The 22,861-nt window shown below is 39.8% G+C and overlaps 1 protein-coding gene across 1 annotated transcript; it reads left to right on the top strand.

Moving 5' to 3' along the window:
* The first annotated feature begins 1,559 nt into the window (after positions 1 to 1,559).
* On the top strand, positions 1,560 to 22,820 carry MOK (MOK protein kinase). Its single transcript, XM_082317248.1, is given in 13 exon segments — positions 1,560 to 1,656; positions 6,306 to 6,420; positions 8,236 to 8,325; positions 9,930 to 10,000; positions 13,748 to 13,826; positions 14,360 to 14,408; positions 15,342 to 15,520; positions 17,964 to 18,065; positions 18,486 to 18,659; positions 18,893 to 19,004; positions 19,957 to 20,160; positions 20,164 to 20,197; positions 20,200 to 22,820. Coding segments are annotated over 13 exon segments (1,341 nt in total). The 5' UTR covers positions 1,560 to 1,649; the 3' UTR covers positions 20,325 to 22,820.
* Positions 22,821 to 22,861: the final 41 nt, after the last annotated feature.

Raw genomic sequence — 22,861 nt, forward strand, 5'->3', positions numbered from 1 at the left:
CGGACGAGCAGGCGGCAAGTGAGCGTGTGCCACGCGTGAAGGCGAACACGCGCGGAAGGAAACCCGGGCGCGCTGTGGACCGCCCGGCGTGGCAGCCGCCCTCGCGGGAGTGGGAATCCGCGCTCTGCCGGGGTCGGCCCGGTCTCCACCCGCTGCAGGAGCGCGGTCAGTGCCGCAGCCGCGCTGGGTGAGCCCCCGCGGCGGTGTCCGTGTGCGGGGGTACCACGCGTGTCCCAGCGGGTGCGGCGGCGGGGAAAGCAGTCGCTGGCAGAGGCTGAAGAGCGTGAAAAAAAGAAAAGGCAACTGGCCCGTACGGGGATCGAACCCGCGACCTTGGCGTTATTAGCACCACGCTCTAACCAACTGAGCTAACCGGCCGGCTGGTGGTGCCCCTCCCGTCGGGGAGTAGCTAACGGCAGCGGGGCGGAGAGGCGCCGGCCGCAGCGGCTCCCCCCTCGCCCCCGGGGGCGCCGGCGCCGGGCCCGCGCGGGAGGGAGCAGGCGCTTCGCCGGGCCGCTCGGCCAGAAACCGCCCGGCCTCGCCCGTAGGGAGGCAGCGCCTGGGAGGTACCGACCACCACAGGGCACGTTCACGGGGGGACTTCACCTCTCGGCAAGAGGCTGCTACTTCCCCAGGTTTCCTAGGGTATGATTCCAGTTTCATTTAATCAAACAAGATATTTATTTGGGGCATTTATTTTAAAGCATTTACTCTTCTGGGCTGTTTACTGCACTGTCAGGCTCTTAGTTTGCACGGACAAATGATTCACCTTTTCCTAGTATTTTGCTTTTTACTACGTACACAACATGTAAAAGACACCTTTTCTTCTCAGCCTACGTTAAAAGCCATTACGTCCGTTTAGCAAACGGCACACGCCAGCAGGGAGGGCGCGCACACCCCTCCGAAGTGCCGGTTTTGGGGACACGGGTGAGGGGAACGAGGTGAGCAGGGCGCGGGGCCGCGGGCCGGCCCCTGCCTCTCCCTTACCGCCCGTACGGGCTGGAACTGGGGGCGCGCACCGCGCTCGCCTGGGCGAGCCAGAGCGCAGCGCGGAGCTGCAGCGGCCGCGGGGAACCGCTAGGGACCAGGAGATCACCAGGGATCAACCCCAGCTCGCCCGAGCCTGCCGGGACCCAGCGCCCGCACCGGCGCCGGCCAGGGCCGCCGCCGCCGCTCTTAGGGCGCGCTCGCTCGGCGGCCCCTCGCCAACGCAGGGCTCACCGCCACCGCCGCCGCCCCCGGGCCGGCGGAGCCCGCCGAGGAGAGCCCCTCCACACCCACCAGGTACGAAGCGGCGGGGCGAAGGCGCCAGGCCGCCACACGCTCGGCGGCCGAAAGGGACGGGGCAGCCGCTGGCGCCCGCCCGCTCCGCGCCTCAGCCGGCAGCGCCCCGGGCCCACCGGGCGAGCGGAGGCGGGGCAACTGAGGCGGCCGCCCCGGCGCCGTGCCCACCGCGCCTGCGCCAGCGGCCTCCCCGCCGGCTGCAGTGCGGCTGCGTGGCCCGGCGGGGCGGGGAGCCGGAGCCTGCGCGGTTGCCAGGGTGACGGGAACACAACATGGCGCGCTGAGGGCCGGCCCGGGAGGCGATCGGCGGTCGGGAGGGGGCCCGGCCGCTCTCGCTCACCCCGAGAGCCGCAGGCGAGCGCAGGATGAACAGTAAGGGGGCGCGGGGGAAAGCCGCGGGCCCGGCTGCGTGTGGAGGCCGCGGGCGGAGGGCCCTTCCTCAGGGGTGGCGTGGGCCCGGGCGCCTCTGAGGAGGCCGGCCGTCACCGGGGCCGAGGGGGCCGGGGCCCCGGCAGGGCGCGCCCGGGCTGAGGTGGTCGTGGGTGCTTTGGCAGTCCCTGGAAGCCGCCGTCACTGCGGCCCCGTGCCGGCCCCTGGATCTCCCTACCGAGACCGCAGATGCCAGCGCCGGTCTCTCTCTGCACGCCAGCCCTCCTCTTCAGCGGGGTGCTGATAGATCTTTCTCCCGCTCCTGTGAAGCAGCAGCCTGTCTGTCGTCTGGTCTCTCTAAGTACTTTCTCAGAAATTGCTAAGTTTTCTCATTCTTTCTTCTGCAAGCCTTTCCTTCCATTACGCAGCATTCTTCTTCAAATCATCCCGTGTCACATCCTACATGTTTGCCATCTTTCTGAATGCGATAGTTATGTGCCATGGCCTTGTGACTGTGGCTGAAGCTGAACTTGTTGCTTTCTTCATTTTTTTCATTTCTTTCTCTCTTCCCACGTGCATCTATGTCGTACTTAAATGTCATGGCTTTTTCTTCCTCAGCATCTCGGCATCTTCGCAACAAAACATCCGCTCTAGGCTTTTCTAGTATCCTGTGTTGACTATTGTAGTGCTATCTTTTCTGTCATTTGCATTGGATTCTTTAACTCCAAATGACGATTGATCTTCTGTGCTCTCTAGTCACAGTGATACGGGTGTAGTCTTTGAATTCCATCACCTGCCCATAATTTTAATTTACGTTCTTAATTTCCTGGGTCCTGTAGCCTCTTGCACATTAAACTGTCCTTCTGTTGAATGATTACCTCTCTGCCGTTTTCATGGCTGCTTTTTTGGTGTTAGACTACTTCAGATTGCTACAATTTATTCTTCCTAACCTTAATCTGCCTTTTCGCTAACTATTCTAAGCCTGAACACCTGTGTGTGCTGAAGCAGAGGGGAGGGAAGGAAGAGGTTAGGTAATACCGAGCTTGTTATGGATGCCATGAAGGAACTGCTAACTGGGGATTAGGTCGTCTTTATTCTTTAATGTTATATGCAAGTGTAATTACAACACTGTTTGTTTAATTTCATCCTCAAAGCTTGCAGTCTTAAAATTTTAAGTTAAAAATCTGATAAAATTTTTTACATTTCTATCATTCTTCCTCTTTTAGTACTACCAACTTTGGGTAAACTAACCGGTAATGAGTTTTGTTTTGTAACTGTAGTAACTTTCATAGCTTAAAACTGACAGGCTTTGACCCAAGTGTTCTCTTTCAGTGTGTGTTTGAATTTCCTTGTTTTGGTGGTTTGGTTGTTTTGGTTTGGTTTTTTTTGCCACCTGGTCACTTTGGAAGGATCAGTTATGTGGTACTGAAGTGGATTTTTAAGAATCCAGAAATCTTGGCTTGTGGACGCAAATTCAAAATTTGTGTTAAATAATTAGTACATTTGAAGTCTAAATTATATTTCTTCTTATTCTATATAAACTTTTGTTATTATTCTTACAATGTCAGAGTTCCTTTCAGCTTCTCATTAAGCAGTAACTAACTTGTCACATGATCATTCTCATTTTCTCCCTAGGAGAAAAGCTCTCATCTTCAGGGACCTGTTTTGTTGAGAGTTTACATGTTGATTTTATGCATCAAAGAGACATTTCAAATAATGTAATTTTCATTACTGATTCTGTACTTTATTCAATCAATTGAAATTATTCAGGTCTTTGCTGTCATTCTTTTTACCGAATGGCTCTGTCTTAAGTGCCAGGTTAAAGCCTCAGTTGTTTTTTACGTGTGGGTTTTTTACTTTGTATATATAACACTATTATAAAAATCAAAATAACAAACCTTACATGCTTACATGAAAAAAATCTTTAGTGCTGTAAAAATGTTTTAAGGCGTGTAAAGAATTAACTCTTCTTACACTATTAGAAGTCTTCAGTTTAAAATAAAAAAAAAATCAAATTATTTTGAGCCCTCCACTGTCACCTGGACTTCTCTTGTAGGAGCAAAATACATGTATAGAAGAAAATATAAACAAAACAAAACCAAAGTATATAAACATATACTATCTGACTTCTTTCTATATCTAAAAATATTTTCAATAAATTTGTACAATAATGCTTTCCCTGTGTTTCTATGCCTAAGTACCTTGGTTCATTAACATCTATGGCTGGTATACCATAGATATTAAGATTTTATTTTCAGATCATATAATTTGCATTCTTTTTTATGCCAGAGAATCAATTACTCACATTTAAGAAGAGAAAAATATGGGATTGCCATTTATTAGAATCAAAGCGTACGTCAACAAATAGCTAATATTCTTTGTATCTATCTGCCTTGGGTATTTTTTTGCCACAGGGACTGGCTCTGGCATTATATGAACATGTAAGGTAGCCAGGGTGTAGCTAACTGATTGGAGAGTATCAGTTGCTACCAAAAAAATCCGTTCACACTTTTTCTTTGGAATTCTGTAAGAGCTGGATTTAAATATTCTGCATTTATGATCTCCATCTTATATTTAGCTGTCTAGATTGGAAATTAAAACTTAAGGCGGGGGTAGAGAGCATGGTGCAAAGTGTGATTTCTGCTGATAAAGCATGTTACTTGCTCAGTCAACGTTGCTTAGTGAACGCCGAAGGCTAGGGATCACCTTGCTTAAAGCGCTAATTGACCAGTTATCAAATAGCAGCCACATGAATTAAACAGTCTCACGGTCCCTTCCCTATTTTGGAGTCTCTGTTAGAGATTGCCTCCTTTACCCATAATGATTTTCAAATCCTGTTTCTGCTTTTAAAACAGTTCTATATGTAAATTGTCTGTATAGAGTGCATTAGATGGTGTCATTGATTTTAAATTACTCTGCTTTTTCCTATTTTTCAAATGTAGATGGTCTAATTAGTTAGTTTATGATCCAGCATGATGGATAATGATCAGAAAACCTAAGCAGCAGGTGATAAAAATGGGAAGAGCAACTGACAATTCTCACAGAAGTGCTGCTACTGTATTGGAGAAAGAGGGCTTTGCAAGGGGAATGTTTCTGCTGATTAAAATATAAGCATTTGGATCACAAGGAAAGGAAAGACCTTTTTTTTTCTTTTTAACAGGCGTAAGCGTGAAGGTTGGGGAGGAGAAAAGAAATGAAGACAACACAAATTGATTGCTAGTTGGAAGACAGCATTAGAATGTCCCTGCCGAAGTAACTTTTCCCTCTGCAAAATGTCTTGGCAGGCTTTCTCCACTGTGAGGCTGTATTTATACTTGTAAATTAAACATATCTGGAAATCTTCTTGGACACAAAGAGCAACTGGCGTGAAATGGCCCACATCTACGCTAGTAAATTCTCTTATCTTCCAAAACAAGGCAGTAGGACAGAAACTGCTTGAGGAATGGCCTTAGAAGGAGTCCTCGCATCAGGCTGGGAAGGTGCCTAGGAGCATGGTGGTTGTCGCAGGCCAAATCCATGCCAGGGACTGTTGTCACAGTAACTAATACAGACAACTACACTTCAGTGAATTTACTGCTATCGACATAGCTTAAGACTCCTACAGTTATTCTGACTCTCATAAAAGGTTCAATATGATAAAAGAGGTTTCCTACTCTGCCTCCCTCAAAATGACTGGGTTTGGATCTTTCTTAAATAATAAGACTATGTCAAAAGCAACAGCAGCATAAAGCTAGCCAGAATTGGTTTTTGCTCAGATGAAATTACTGGAAGAATTATCAAGGATAGAATCTGTAGGTGCTAAAAATAAAGGGAAACAGGAGGACAAAGTGGGTGAAGGGAACCAGGCAGTGGGATTGGTAAGAAACTGTTAATCACAAAGCTGAAAGAGAATAAAGGAGGAAAGAAAAGAAACGTCAGTTTTGAAGGAAATTAGGAAAAGACTCAGAAATTAATATAAATAAGGCTTTCTTCATAACCCTTATGTTATCTGCTTCATCTCTTAAAATTCTGCAGAACTAGAATTGACTGATTTTCACATCCTTTTGTTTGGTGCACTTCATTATTAAAGCCAAGCATTATTTTTGGCCTAGTGCAAAACTTAATATAGGAATAAAGCTTTAAAATCGGCAACTGCTTTGCTTAAAAAAAGAAGGCAAAAAAAACCCCCAAAACCCATCCCAAAACAACACCAAAACAACCAAAAAACCCAGGCTGGAACAATGACAAGATGCACTTGCTTTTCCAGATAATTTTATGTTTCCAGTACAATGTAAATAAAGGTGGGTTTTTTTGGTGAAAGAAGCAAAGAATAAGTTCAGGTATAAGTTCCTAATGTGCTGCAGCAGGAAAACGGTATGAAGTGCTGCGTGGAGAGGCATCGTGTCTCTGAGCAAGGAGGCAGCAGTTTATTGTCTAAGATTGAATTACTGTATTTTACTTTCAGGAATATAGATTTCTGTAATATGGGAAGCAAAACTTCATTTGCTGTTACTCATTATATTTTTCTCTCCAATAACTTGTGTGTTAACAAAAAAATCATTTTATTTAAAAAAATTTCCATTAGAATTTAACAAATCAAGTATGGGTTAATATGCAGTCTTCATAACAATTTCTATTTTAAGCATACTGAAACAATGTATTTTTGTTTTTAGAATATAAACCAGTTGGTAAGATAGGAGAGGGAACATTTTCTGATGTTCTGAAGACACTGAGTCTTAGGGATGGAAAATACTATGCATGTAAACACATGAAGCAACATTTTGAAAGGTATGCATAATTAATTATAGAACTACAGAAAATCTTATTTAAATTTGGTGGGGAAATGTGAAATTAAGACTAGGTGAAGTTTTCCGAACACACATGTATTAAAAAGGTTTGCATGTGGTACAGAAAGGGAACTCTGCTGCTGATTATGCAGGGCCTTCCCGTTTGGCATTGGGGTTATTTCCTCGAGTACTCTAATTGATGTCATCCACTGCACTATGCGCTGCCTGGCCACTGGGTCGAGGGTGGAGCAAGAAGAATGAGGACTAAATAGTTGATTTCTGCTTTTCCAAATGCACTGAATATACTTGTGCTGTTTTTCTTTTTGCCGTAAATAGTAATAGGAGGAGGAAATGTCCTCCCTCTGGACAATACGTTTTTCAGTCTTACTTTAAATACTGTTTTAATGCAAGTTTAAAACTGTATTTATCCTTAGTCCATGTATAGCATTAGTTCTGCTTCGTATTTGCATTTATTTTTAATTACATCCATCAGCAAGATGCTATTTGGTCACAAAACAGGTGCTTTTTATCGGTTAGGTAAATAGAGGAGAGGGCTGTGTGGAAGTAGATGTAGACTTGACATTCTCCTCCAAATATGTGAGTGCCAAACAGTGCCTTTTGGGTCACTGATTTTGTATTCTCAGTTAAATGTATTAATTTCCTAGTGAAATCAGGGGGAGTGACACATTTGTACATATGAAGTAAAATGGGACATTTCACTCTTAGGTGAGATTTCACAATGTAACTCAGAGCTTCAGAGAGTAAGGAAAAGTGGAGCTCTGAAAAAATTACTGTAAGTTAAAAAAAAAAAAGAGAACTCAAATATCTTCAAGTAATGTGGCTTCTGATTCTCCTTTGTGTTGTTAGATAACTGTTGGTCCATTTATACATTGCCTACAACTGTCCAAATTGTCCAATTTATAATCAGAAGAGTATTTAAACTAACTGCTTAGCTACATCAAGGGCAGATGGTATACAGTTCAGTGGTAGGGCATAATAAGCAGACTCTTTTTCATGTAGCACGTTTAAAACATCTTTTAGCCATTTAACCCTTCGATAAATTGACAAATTCTTTTGATGAAATGAACTCTTCTAGCAACAGATAACAGTGTTTTAAACAGAACCTGCCCGTACAAGGTATTTCCCCTAGTTTCAAATTGGAAAATATTGTTTTGGTGTTTAGCTTTAAGTCAGACTCTGAAAAGGTGTATGTGTCCTGTTCTGATCCATTAAATAGTGTGCAAAGCAATTTGTTTCCTGCTTCCTCCCCAGAGTTTCTGTAGCATGTAGTTTTGTTGTTTATTAAAGTCTAGGAGGGAAACGTAATAATTAAACAATAGTTGAATAGTGTCTATTTTTCACGTAAGAGGTTACCATCAAAATTTAATTTTAAATGTTAAATTTTGCAAGGCTAGATTGTCACTTTCAGCATCATGCTGAGCAGTAGTTGGAATGTATGTTACACCAGCACAGAATAAGCAGTATCATACGTGCTATTATGCAACACGAAATTCCTCCCAGCTACCTCCTTGGCTTGGTAACTGATGTCTGGAACACAGTACATTACTACTTGTCTTGTTTGGTAAGTCCAGCTACTCCAGACTGCACGAAGGAATAAAGCCATTCTCCTGATTACTGATTTGCTCTATAAAGAAACAAAGCGGGCAAACAATTTATCAGGTCCTGCATTTGAAAGTTCAATTACAGACTAAAGTGGAGTAGATTCTGACAATATCATGGCAGGGAAGAAAGACAATTCTAATCCAGTCCCTGATTGCAAATCAGTCTTCCTCTTTTCTTTTTAATTCAACTTTAGTATGGAACAAGTGAATAATCTGAGAGAAATACAAGCGCTAAGGAGGCTGAGTCCGCATCCTAATATCCTTATGTTACATGAAGTTGTTTTGTAAGTATGGTACATTCATTTCTTTCTTCCTTATTCCTTTATTTGAACTATATTCAGTAACTTTTGGGTCTAGAGGCAACCCATAGGCACTTAACCAGCTTTTTATTCCAACAGAAAGAAAAAAACAACAAATTTGTCAAATTCTGAAGTCTTTATGCCTTTTTTTGTTAAGAAAATCTGATGGATCTCTCACTTTCTCTGGCTCTTCTGCAGCAGACCAAAAATATTTCAACCTCAGTATTAAAATTACAGACTAGATATATGTTTTAACCATAGCTAAACTTCATATTATAATATCTAATACTTGCTGGTGATTTCAACCCATGTCCCCTACCCAGTGAGTGCTTTAACTGCACAACATGGTGTCTGCTGGAGACAGTATTTTGGTAAGGCCCACTCAGAGTTTATCTGCTGGAATAGGCTCTGGTACTTCAAGGATCTTGGTTTGACTTGTCGGTTTGAACTAGGGATCCAAGCAAACTATTGGGCAGTATCATTTCTTAGGCAACTTTACAGACACCCCTTTGGAAATAATAGAAGCTTAGACCTCTGAATTAGGCAGCAGCTGAGCGCTGAATTTGGAAAGAGATCAATCAGTGATGAAGTTGGATTCCTTAGCCTCATTAGGCACTTAAGTGTCCTCTGGGGACATGTGCTGTCTCACAAAGAGATCAGGTTTTATGACAGCATTTACTCCATTACTGTGCGTTACACTTCATCGCTGTGCAAGAGCAGACATATACTTCATTATTCAAATACTTGACACAAAACTTGTTGACTGCTCTAAAATATTTTTTTCTTGCTCTTCAGGCTGTCTTATTCCTCTGCTCAAGGCCCTGGTACTATACTGTTATTGACAGGCCCGTTTTCTACAAATATATGGAAAGCCAGTAATCGTGTCAGCAGCTTAGCTTTCTGGAATTCTCAGCTTCAGCTGCCGTGTTGTTAACGAAGTGTAATCCAGATGGCCAGCCAGCTCGCCTAGCTCTTTCACAGTCTGTCTGCAAACTGAATTGCAGACTGTACCCTCAACCTTTTGCTGTCTGGGTTAATGGAACATTGCAGAAGGGATGTACTTTAATGCAATTATCTTATAAGAAAAACCGAAGACCTAAAGACGTCTGCCTCTGCAGGGCAGTGAAATGGAAAATAAAGTGTCAGATATATTATCATATCGTGATAAAACTGCTGTTGTCAGCAAAACACAGATTCCAGTCAGATACTCCTTTCCGTGCAATAGAATACTACTGGTGACCTAGTTAGAAAGTATTTTCATATATGGTGTAATGGCTTTCGTATCTTTTATTGTAAGATTATATCAGTTAATTTACTGGAAATTTCTTGATACTGAACAGTGTGATATGCTCCAAAAACACGCCTTCAAATAACTTCATGGAGTAAATCAGTTAACTTTTGTAACGGACACTTTGGATACTATGAAGTAAAACTATGATACCTCAGACCCGAAGTTGAAAAACTTCTATGAGAAAGTATCAATTAAAAATGAAAATGTCCATTTTAATATTGGTTAAACTAAGTACTTTTTTCTACGCCGTGTACAAACCACCATTTCTAGCTTAAAGTCTCCTTATTTGTTTCTTCAGTGATAAAAAAGCTGGCTCCCTTTCACTGATATGTGAACTTATGGACATGAATATTTATGAGCTGATAAAAGGTATGTAGCATATGCTTAAGAAACATACAAACCCTTCTTGTGTAGATCATAAAGTGGAATTAATTATTTTTCACTTGGTTGCTCGCCATTATGTATTCTAAAATTCATAGGGAAATTTTGTGCCGTACTGCTTTATTTCTTTCCGGTGCAATATACCCACTTGTTTAAGGCATGGATGCATGCAGAAGGTTTCTAATGAGTCGGGTCAATGGCCATCTGTTTCTACAGTCAAACTTTACATGAAGACAGGGAAACAACCTTGACTGCAAAACGCAAAATAATTGCTTTATGTAACAAAAAGTACAACTTAAGTAGGTTCTTTGTTAGGTCAGGACTGTGACGATATAACAAGAATATTATTCCCATTTGTTTCAAAAACTACTGAATCAATGAATAATGATTTTCAGTTTTTATATCTAGTAAAAATGCCTTTTACCAAGTTTTCTCTATAAAATGACATTGTTCCCTGAAACCTCCTATATTTAAAACTTCTGGAGCTATTTGTTGAAGCAGATGGGAGACCATACAGCTTAAGGAAGAGTTCCTACAAAAAAGTTCAGAACAAAAGCTGATTTAAAACTAGATCCCATATAGACACCAAAGGAGCTGGATGCAGCAAATGAAGGGGCACTTACTTATAATTCAATATTAAAAGAGGATTTTTTTCTGATTAATTAAAAATTTGTAATGTCTTAACAGTTGGGAGATTCATTCAAATAACTGAGCCTGCAACTGTCATTCAGTGTAATAGACCAGATAAAAGGCTTGCTCCCAAACATTGTGTTAGTGCCACTGAGTATTCGGATCTCTCACAAAAGGCGTAACCCCATTCCTGACTAGATAAGAATTTGAGGTTAAAATACAGTTGTTTACTGATCACTGAAGCAGACGTGAATATTTGCTGGTTTTAATAAGACATTTTCTTTTTCCAGGATAAATTTGTTAAGTTGTAAAGTCAGAGTAATAGCATATAGGAAGGGGTCCTCATTGGATAGTAAGTTAGTCCAGTGCATTAAAAACAATCCTGCATCTTCTCCTTCCAGGAAAGATGCTGTACTTCATGAAGCTATGAAAAATCAGAATGTTTAGGTTTGTTCTTTAACTGCCTTTTTTTTACCTCAGAGTATTTGCTTTCATTTGGTTACATTTCTCAGTGTTTCTCTCATTCTTCTCATGTGAAAAAGCCTGCTATATTAAGCATTGTATACAGATGGAAATTAGTCTAATAGTTTCAGTATGTTCTGCTATGTTTTCTTTTTATTTTAAAATACAGTTTTTATCAAATTCAAGTTTTCCATAAGAATATTGTTTTCCTGCCACTTAGTTTTAAAAACCTCCTTTTTTATGGCATGGTAAATCAGTTCAAAATGAAATCTGTGTTCAATTGTAATCTGAAATGCTGCAGTTAGGGGTTATCTAAACATTAATCTGGGTCTACCTGAACTTCTGTAAATTGCTGGTTCTTCTTTATGGTTTGGGCTTTGTGTCTGGACTGTGTTTCCCATGGCACAATGTCTTTTTTTCACCTTGCACAAGGTGGTAGCACAAGGGGTGGAGCTTGTCAATCATAGAATAAAATGGGAAAATGAACAACAGATTCCTATGAAGATGATCATAAATTAAAAAAAAGAAGTATTTTGATATTTTGAAGTATTAAAGTATTTCATTTGTGTCAAGTGTTTTGCATTTTTCAGAAATTAATTCTGGGGTTTCAAAGTAGACGTGTCAACACCACAATTTCCTGTGGGGCAGAAATAGATTTTTATTTGTGTTTTCCCCCAAACAACTCTACTTGGGGATTACTGCAAAGTCAAGAAATGTAACATGTGGCAGTCATTTCAAACAATAAATATGGCAGAAATTCCAAGTACGTAATTAAATTGGAAAATTAATCTTTGTTCTGAGCCAGAACACTTATCGACTGAGGATATCTAGATAACAATGGGAAGTAGAAGGAGCTCCTTTTGAATTTTCAGTGTTGTGATTTGAAGGAGTGCATTACTAATTTGTAGAACAATTAAATTGTGTTCGTTAGCAATGCTCTGTCACAAAACAGCTTTCAGAGCGTACAAAAGTAGTTACATTTCAGATAATTTGTAGTCTTTTGTAAATTTCTACAGTGCATAGTAATGCAAATGCTTGTCATTTTCTGACTACTCTGAATCTTGCCAACTTAAGTTTAATATAGGTGCAGAACAACTTAACAAAGCTTTAAGTTAGAAAAATTTAGAGGCAAGCATGGTTTGTACGAAATTTTGTAATGAAGAAAAACTTCAAGCAGGGGTTGAGTGAAAATTAATTTCTAATTTAACAAGGTGTCTGGAGACACTTCTGTAATTAGGAGAACAGTTCACTGTAATGCTACTAATGTGGAAAGTTGATCCTTTTGGTTTTTTCCTTAATAAGCTGACAGATTCATGTTATTTCAATCAAGACAAGGCTATTTGTCTTTACACAAAGTCATAATACTCTTGCTATTAATTTCTGGTGATATCACAAGTCATTTAATAACTGAAAAACAGTCTTGCCATTTGTTTAATCAAGAACAGTTTGGTCATTTAAAGCGATGAAAAAAATACGGCTCAGAGAGAGGTGGTGGGGAAGATGCCTCAAGCGAAAACAATTGTAGCCTTAAGCGCCGCTGCCTTACAGTTCGCTTCATCATTACTTCCAACTAAGGTTTCTCTAATAATAAATCTGAAGTAGAAGAGCATCTGCTCCAGATTTTACTAGTGACCTGTAATGAAAAAACAATTGAGCGTGACTTCTTTTTATGAAGGCCTGATTTTTTAAATACTAATAATAATCCAAGTTGGCTTGAATAGCTGCATTTTATAAAATCTTTTCTACTATGAATGACAAAACCCCTGATGTTGAAGACACTGTTTATCTCTACCATTCCCGATGTAAATGGTACTCCATTTCCAGTGCGTTGTTACCTAATGCGGCTCAGTGGATTGGGTGGTTGGCTGGAGGAGTGCTGTAATCACTTAGGAACACAAGTCCTGCTAGCTGCTAGGACTTGCAGCCTCAATGAGTTAGTGTCCTGATAATCTCCCTCCTCCTCCCCAGCCAATTACTCATACTACTGTCATCAGGCAGATCAGTACCTGCTTTGTTTTTCAAAAATGTGATCATTTCTGCCTCCGTTGATGACATTGCAGTGTTACATAAAGGCTTTACAGCAAGATTAAAAGGCCTTTGGAGCCTATAAAAGAAAAAAGCTGAGTAGTTACTGAATGGCTCTGAAAGATAGATAAATGTTATAACTGTCACTGTTGCGCAATGGCAATAGCAAACTAAACTACATGGGTTAACCTTTAATTTGCAAGTCAACTGTGAATCACAGTCATTTAAGCATTGCAGTAATTTGAGGTGATTGATATGAATCTTGAACCTTAAGGACAGTTACTTTCTTTAGAGAGGAAATTAGATGTTTAGAAGTGCAATACTGCAGTTCTGTTAGAACTTGGGGAAACAGATACTGCGAGAAAAACATGCAGTAAAAGCTAAGGCAGATTACAAGCTATTGAAATGACAGTTGTTAGCTGAGCTGTTCTGGTGCATACTGAAATCTAAATTATGTCTGAAGTTGAGTGGAAAATGGATTACAAAGCGAGCTATAAATGACAGAAATAGTATAACTGAAAAAGGTAATATCACTGCACTATTGGAAGCTGAAGAATAATTTTTTTGTATTCTGTTGTTCGCTAAGAAGGACTTGTACAACTTGAAATTTAATTCTAGGAAGGAGAAAGCCATTACCTGAAAAAAAAATTAAGAACTACATGTACCAGTTATGCAAATCTCTTGATTACATACATAGGTAAGAGACCTGGTTCAGCAACAAGCTTTATAGTAAATGCATCATACATTTATTTCAGGGTCACCTCTAAGTAGAGACGTACAATTGTCTGGGGCAGCAGACTGCTGCAGGGACAAAAAAGGCCACTGCCCAGGCGCCTCTTTGCCTATAGCAGAGCCCTGGGAGGCAGCAAGCAGGCAGCTCCCAAAGGAGCCCTAGAACCTGCTGCGGGAAGCCCCTGGGCAGCAGGTGGCCCTGGCAATCCTGTGGTGGCCCTGGCAATCCTGTGGTGGCCCTGGCAATCCTGCGGTGGCCCTGGTGAGGGCAAAGGCGGGAAGCCTGGCCTCCCTTTCCTGGGCTCGCCCTTTCCCCATTCCTGTCCCTGCAGCTGTTGTCTCACCATGGTGGCAAAATTCAGTTTTTTTCACTATGCTGTTGTTAAGTTTAAAGAAAGTGTTAGTTTCTTTAAGTACTTTTTTACAAATAACTGGAAACGCTGACAATGTTTATCTTTTTACTGAACTCTTCTCTCTGGTGTGTTTATATTGGTACAGAAATGGGATATTTCACAGAGATGTGAAACCAGAAAACATATTAATAAAGGTAATTAATTTTTTGTGAGAATATTTAACTGAAAGTGAAGTATATCAGTATTTTTCTCTTTAGTCTGAGAAGGTAATGCTTCTTCATGAATAAAAGTACATTTTTAAAAAAAATATATAGACAGTTACTTATAATACCGTATTCCTGATCTAGAGGAATGAACAAGCAAGTTTGTTATTGGCTAAAACCTGAAATGAATCAGATGCATTACAGCCTGCATGTGTTCCAATCTAAAAACCCGTTCTTTATCCTCTATTAATTTATATTTTCCATTCTGTGTTAAGCTAGAAATAAGCGATAGGGTTCAGTTCTGGAGCCCTTTCTTTCTACATTCAGTTCCTATGTTTAGTGGAAGTTATTCATACAAAAGAGAGCAGAAGGTATTAGCTTTCAGAAGATTTCTTCATTGAAGTCTGTTCTCCTGACAGTTGCCGAATGTTATTTTGCTAATGTTTGAAAAGCAAGGATTTCAAAATTTAAGTTTATGAAATTTTATTTTCTGGTGATAAATTTTTCTTTTAAGTCTTAGAAGTGTACAGGAGAAGCTGTTACAAAGAGAAGCCAAAGCCACCTATTATATCACTGCTAAACACAAGAACTCTAAGAAAATAACTTAATCCAGATGTCCTATTTAGCAGTCTTCCCTTCAGTAATAGCCCATATGCTTTTCAATTAACTCTTAGCTCTTTCTTTTAATGATGTACAGAACGGTATTTGCACGTATGATGGGACACAGGTATCTTCAAGCCTGGAGCTACTTGCTATTTAAATGCAGTTTTACTGCTATAATACCACCCCTGGGATTTCTGAAATTTTATTCTTAAAGTAATCTGTGATTTCTTTTATGATGACTACTTCACACGTTTAAGGAAAGGCTTCACTTGAATATTTCAGTGTTTCTAATTTGTCAAAATACTTTATTTATTTTTGCAGCAGAATACCCTGAAGTTAGGAGATTTTGGATCTTGTAGGAGTATCTATTCTAAGCAGCCACATACAGAATATATCTCTACACGCTGGTACCGAGCACCTGAATGCTTACTTACAAATGGCTACTATAGTTACAAAATTGATATGTGGAGTGCTGGCTGTGTTTTCTATGAGATCACAAGGTACAGTGTTCAGTGGAGGGTCTTGCTTATTATTAATCAAGACGATCAAAGGTAAATAACTCAAATAAGGAGCATGTGGTATGGGCAATATGATCTTTGTTTCCTTGGTTTTGTGGAACCTGCTTCTGTGATTCATCTGCAGGGTTCATGAGGCCGTAATCCTGTCTTGTCTGGCACTCTCGTCACACTATGGCAGGCTAGCAATAAAGCAGTGGGATGTTCAAGAGAAGATAGTACGAACAAATATTATTTACAAGTAAAATAACATTTTTGAACAGTTGGTTGTTTTGTTGGTTGTTTTGGTTTTTGTTTTTGTTTTGTTTTCCCATTGGCTTTATATTTGAGTTTGGTAAAAACATGTTTTCTCTGCTTTCTCTCTGAATAGAGTATGGCTTGTTTCCTGTCATAAGCAACGCTAACTATCATCAATCTTGTTAAGGCACTTGATAGCAAAATTTTTCCATCTTTTTTTCACTTACTATTCTGCAAAACCAGAGGAGATTAGAGAAGACACTCCATCTGATTTACTACTTTGATTTATAATACAGTGTGTTTAAGACCCTTGTGCCAGGACCTTATGTCCTGGAATGTTTTGAAGCCGGATTCTGATGAAGGAAGAGTTCAGGAAAACGTGGATTAAAGTCCTTTAAGCTTTTCAATGATGATGAAACTATAACTCAAAAAAATTGTCACTGGTCTTCAAGAAAAAAAGGAAAAATAACCACCATGAGTATTTCTCCAGTATCTTTGTGCCCTAGCAACAGCAGCAGTTCTTTATTCTCCTCCCACACTGCTGTCTCTGATATGCAACCAGGAGTGATGATAACATTTTCTTTGCTTCTTTCCTCCTCCTCCACATGGCAAGTACAGCTGCTGCCATCACCATCACATTAAATGACAACCCTTATGCTTTGCCTGCTAACTTGTAGAAACAGTTCTACTGCGGTCAGAAAACTGTTAACAGAAAAATCCCAAATGTGGCAGTTCTCTTGCAAAGTAAATTGGGACCAGAAGCTTTAAAAATGCTGTGTTTTTCCATTTCAATTTGAATCAGGTGGGCTTTGAAGTTTGGCAAGAAAATTACACACTGCAAACTTAAGTTTTCTTAGGGCAAAAAACCTTACAGCTCTTTCCTCATAGTTTTAGCTTAATGTAACAAATTTCATTCTTTGCAACCACTGCACATTTTCAGACACCTGATAGATGTGTTCAGAGAGAAATGAGGGATGTTTATTGGAAATTACTGAATGAAAAAAGATACAGCCTTGCCAAGCTAAAGGAAGTTATGGACAGGTTTGTTTCTTTTTAAGTGCATCTTGCAGTTTTTGCTGTTGAATGTTTGCATAAGCCTTTATGCTTTACACCACATTGTGTAAGAATTTTTAGTCTTTTACTCAGCCATGCTTATCTTTCAAATCTTGCTCTTCTTCTTTCTGTTCCTTATAAATCATGGTTCCTCGATTACATTGTTTTGTGGATTGCACAGTTGTTCTTCCCTAAGTTATAGCTTTGCATTTAGAGACAGCACATTTTTGTACTTCACACAAAAGCTACTCCCAACTGCTTGTCTTGATATAGCTGCACAACATCAATCAGATCTCTTTTCTCTCCTTCCTCTACTCAAAGCTTTATAAAGAAAGACATTCAGAGAAGTATGCAGCCAGCTGTTTCATTGAATTTGCAAACAGTGAAAAGAAGTTCCCCCCTCCTACAAAGTGGGCTGAATGTATTGCTTTCAAGAATCACGTGGTGCTGCTGAACTGTTTCTTAAATTATAAGCCCAAGGAAATGCTCTGCTAACATGGAAAAAGGCAACATGTGCAAGAAACAAATGTTAGTGAACCTAACATGTTAAGTCAGATTGCTCTATTGATAACAATGTTTTCAAGGACTCTGTGCAAGTTTTATATTAACTGAGGATCAAGCTCAGGAATGCCATTCAAATTACCATCTTTCCAGTATTGCTGCTTGCAAAGAACCTGTGTGTTAGGAATGGAATGTTTCTTATAAATATATATTTCTACGTGCATACACAACAAGAGGGACTGCTTGACTCTGCTGTCTTAAAATGAGGAGAACACATTGTCTTCTGGGATCTGCCACTCCACTGGAAGAAAACACAATCCGATATCCATTGCCTTTCACCAGGAGGGATGTTCTGTTTACGTATTTTACCCCAAACCTGTGAGGAGAGGGCAACTACAGGTTTCTGTTTAATAACCCAAACTACTCTTTCCATCCAAATACGCAGTTGTATGAATCTTCTCCTCACATAGACATGTTATCCTTCAGTTGTTGTTGGGTATTAAACTGTCCACAAATGAATAATTCTGAAATGTATCTTCCTCATAAATGAAAATTTTTTAACCGAAGTGGCAGCTACGCCACTTAAACTAGTTTAATTGTGTCTTCTCTAGTGCTAATACCACCTCTTACCTTGCAGTTTTCAGCCTCTCTTTCCTGGATCTAATGAGCTGGACCAAATTTCAAAAATCCATGATGTTATAGGCACTCCTGCTAACAAAACTCTCCACAAGTTCAAGCAGTAAGTATGCACTCCCATAGTATTAATCTCACCGTTTAAATATCCACAATGTAACTGTACAGCTGCATGCGATTTCTGCTCGGGGAACCACCACAAAAATGTAATCCTGTTGTGACGGCTGCTGACCAAAGAGCTGTGTCTTCGTCCCTACCCAGAGAGTGCCATGCATTCGCGATCCTTGCAGGCAGGGCAGAGGAAATCTGAGCCTGTCTCAATCTTATTTGGCCTTTTATTTCCATAGTGTCTTTAAGGCCAATGACAGAAGTTGTTAGGAAAGAAAACATTTTTTTTTTCCAAATATTGCTTACTTGTCCCTCATAAATGATTACCTAAATCAGATGAGAATAATTTTTTTCGGTGAATTGTAATTCTCTCTGAATATGCATGAATAACTGTTTGTTCTCAACTTGCTTAACACAGGTCAAGAATTGCAAGTTTTGATTTCCCCTTTAAAAAAGGAAAAGGAATACCGCCTCTTGTGCACAATTTGTCTCCCAAAGGCTTCTCTCTCCTGTATGCAATGATAAAATACGATCCTGATGAGAGAATTGCTGCCCATCAAGCATTACAGCACCCTTATTTTCAAGAACTCTGGCAAGTGACTTCAAATCACTTCAGTCTTGAAGACTAAAATTAAAAAGTGGGGGGAGTGCTGTCCGCTTATTATTTAAAGTGGACTGAACTGAAGTTTGCTTATGGTGGTAGTACTTAGCTTGCAATACAATGAACATAATTCAGTCAACATAATTTTTTGCATTGAGTCCAAACTTCACCTAAAGCACAACTGATGTTTTTCTCTTTTTCTCCTTTTTCCCCAAACTTTTTAGGGCAGCTGATACACAAGCTTTGGCCATGCACAAAAAATTAAGATTACTAGGAAATACAGCAGGGCAAGTACCTCTGCGTTTGTGGCAAATTTCAAAGGAAAGTCAAAGACAGGTAATATTTAAGTGGAAGAATAGTCAGTCCATTTAGAGAAAGTAATTTGTGACACTGAGCTTGTTAGCTAGAAACAAATGTTTTACTTAAGCTGATTACTTGGTTTTATTCAGTCTGCCTAAACACTGATCTTTATTGGGTCTGATGCGGTTCTACCCCCAGCAAGCCCTGAAAATCGTGAGGTAGAATTTAGAAGCTGTGATGCCACGTAATCCCTTCAGTAGGTGGCTGTAGTAGTTGCTATTACTGAGAGGGCCAGTTCCATGTTTTTTTTAAATATCTTAACCCTCTTTTGATGTTTGCCTTTGAGTTAAGAAGTTGTACAGATGAAGTTGTAGCAGAGGCAGAAAGTGTGCTTTTGCCTTTTCAGGCCTTGAGTCTACATTCTGAACAAATAATTTTTTTTAATGTAATTATCCTGTATTTAGATGATATCTGGGAAAATCCTAAACTTATATTTGATACTGGAAATAAAAAAAAAAAAATCTGATTAAAAATTCTGGCAAACTAAAACTTTGTTTATATTCAAGCTATGTGAAAAACACTCAACGTTCACGCTCAAGGGTTCACTGTATCTGCAAGGTGAGATAAAAGTACTACATGAAAAACTCCCAAAAACAGTTTTTTCTCAAAAAACCTAATTACAGTATCAAAAAAAAAGATAAATTCTTTTCTGCTGTGCATTTAACCTTGAAAGCATGAACTCTCCTTCCATAGGAGCAGCTGCTTTTTCCACCAGTTTAGTTCTGGGGTTCATGACTGTGAGCTTTGTAAGAAGTTCCTTCAGGAAAAATAGCAAGAAACATCAAGTGAAGTAGTAATTTTTAAAAAAGAATTAGCTGTAGTAGTATTTGGCTGTTATTTTTTTCTGATTATTTGGATTTTCTCTTTTAATTTTATTCCTTAAGATGTTCTCAGAAAGAAACTGAATCTTGTTTATTTATTTTAAAAGCATTCTCTTAGGAAAGTCCAGGAAAAAACAAAACAACAACATGGACCTCCTCGTGGAGAATTACCAAAATTAAATCTTTCTGGAGTAGCCAAATTGACTTCCTGTCCTACTCCTACCTTGCGTTCAGTTTTCCGGGCACCTAAGGGAAGTGGTGAAACCCCTGTGTTACAGTCGGTTAGATTTATTGGATCAAATATCGAGGTATAGACTCTAACGTGCTCATTAAAGTGTAATAGCAAAATGTGTTTTACAGAGCGTATTTCAAACTTCTGTTGTTTCCTCAACAGTCCGAGAAACAGAAGGCACTTAAGTCTTCCCCGAAACATTTCCGCTTACCTGCTATCGAACGAAGAGGAGGAGGTTACTGACCGCCTTGTAAAGTATTTGGAGCGTGAGGAAAAGAGCGAGCCAGTCATGCTTCCGTTGTTAAGAGATCTAACGAGAACAGCAGTGCCTTATTTTGTGTTTCTCTGCCAATTGGTAGGAAAACCCCACAAGGTTATGAAGGGCTGCTTACCTGCCATTTTTGGTATTCCGTTCCTGAAGGGTATCCATATTTAATTAAAGCATTGTTCTGGCAGAGCTCAGAGAGCACTCTGTATTGAACTTTCTAAGTAGTTTTTCCTTTTAGAACCTGATGGAGGAGGAGGTTGGTTAAAAATAACCTGAAAGGATTCTTTGAGCTTCAGTATTAGGAATGGAATGTTATCTACAAAGTATAAGTTCATATTATATTATAAATGACAGCTAACTTTTGTATATTTTTTAGATGGAAAAAATTTTTATTTCTCAGTCAACTCTGGGAAGTATTCACCTCCTATATTCAATAACTTCAGCCTCAAGTTTTATTGAGAATGTGCAGATTATGCAATCATATCAGATACTCGATTTTGATGCAGTTTCTGTAACTGCTGAATATTTTTATATAGCTATAATCTAGCTAAAAGCTAAAGCAACTTTTTATCTGATTCAAAAGCAAATAAAATTTAGTCATAGTTTCCTTCAAGCCATTGATCTTAATATTGATCAAAAGTTTTAATAGTGACTGATATTGCAGCTAGTTGCTTAAAAGAGCAGTAAAGGCATGTGTCTTATGTTTCAGAGATTTTGCACACAGATCATCAGTAACATATAAATATATATAACATATAATGTTACTCTTTCCTAGGGCTATAAAAGGTAAGAGTTAACAGGCAGCATTTTTATCTCACTTGGAAGGAGTAGTTATTGCAATTTGATACCATTGATTTTAAAACTCCTGAGATCTCCTAAAAATTTGCAATAATTAATTTGCAATACTTACATTTGGTGATGTGTTACAAAACAGTTTTGCTATTTAGAAAACAAATGAGTTTGTGCAAGTCATACTTAGCTGGGGGGTTAAAGATCTTCTGCCTACCAAGTATGCATGCGAGACAGGTTTTGCAAATAACTTTTTTTGGTTTTTTAATACTTCTGAAAGTTACTCTGCTAATAATTGGGAAGTGATCAGGTTTTTTTCCAGTAACCAAATGCCTCTGGGACTGCTGCTGCTGTTCAAAATTTTCTGTGCGACAAACAAGTGAAACGCAAGCAGTGAGAAGGCAGGCCGGGGGCACGCTGTATTACAAGTCGCTGCTGCGCGTGGGGCACTATGAAAAAGCCGCACTGGGTGGCAGACCACGTTAAAGTTACTCAGCCAACCTGTAAGCATCAATTTGAGGTTGATGCTCTAAATCCAGACAAACTATTTATTCTAATCAGTTAAGATGCAGCTCAAACAATGCAGTAAAAGACACGTTAACATAAAGATTTTATGAAAATCCTAGTGTCTAGAATAAAAGTTATGCCCATTGTGCTCTCAGCTCTCCTGAGATTTTATTAGGCTCTGCATTTGTGAAAATAACAGTTCTTCTCACTCAGTTAGAGGTTTTCCAGTAGATGGCTTTTTCGTTGTGTTATTTTGGTTGGTTGTTTTTTTTTGTTTGTTTGTTTTAAGAATCCGCGTCTCAACAGTTGTGGGCTTCTGTTGTGACTGCATTAGATCCTCTTCCTTGTTCTACCATTCAGCTTCCGGATAACTTCGAGCAAGCCCAAATTCCACGCTGGAGCTGGTCAGTGTGGGGAAGCTCAGGAGACTCGAGTTCTTTATGAACCCTTTTGAGATCTACTGCTTAAAAGCACTTGTCTATCTTATGTTGAGCTTCATGTTTTGAAGAAGGTATTATTTTCACATACTGTACTGAGGATCAACATGACATTTACTAGCAGATTTTTTTTTAAATGTGACAATATTAGCAGGCTAAATGTTTGTGGTGCATACAGTGGGAGTCTTTTTTTGGTGTTGATTCAAATTTGACTGTCCGAGTTGAATGTCTTGCCCCTGCATCACGGCCTACTGCACCTTTGCTCATTTTATTCCATTTCTTCATAGCAAAATTTTAGAATTTCAATAGCAGGAATGGAAAAACATCCCAGCCCTGGCAAGAATTCTTGTAAAATAAGGCTGTAGCACATGAACAAGGCTCTGCGGGGAAACCTGTATTGCTGCTACTCGTCCTCGGTATGCCAGAGGAATAGCAAATTTCTCTTGCTAGGACTGAACAAACACATAAGCAGAGTTTTAGTGGAGCAAATGTTCTACACCAATAGAGCGAGATCATCATCGTAAAGGGAGAATTAAATAGCAGAACGTAACGGTACAGCTAACTGCTCTTTCTCATTTTATTGAAACTTGCACTGGATGGATGCTGTCTTTCCTCCAGCTCTCAGCAGAAAATATGCTCCTGACCATGGTATCGCAAAGCGCAGTGGGAGGGGGTACGTAAAGACAGAGGGACCGGCTGAGTTTTACTGCTCTGTTACAGTTAATCATCCTCCCACTTCGTCATCCTTTCATGTTAGCAGCTGATAGAACAGAGAGAGA

The sequence above is a fragment of the Platalea leucorodia genome (assembly GCF_965183815.1).
Source record: "Platalea leucorodia genome assembly, chromosome: 7".
NCBI lineage: Eukaryota > Metazoa > Chordata > Aves > Pelecaniformes > Threskiornithidae > Platalea > Platalea leucorodia.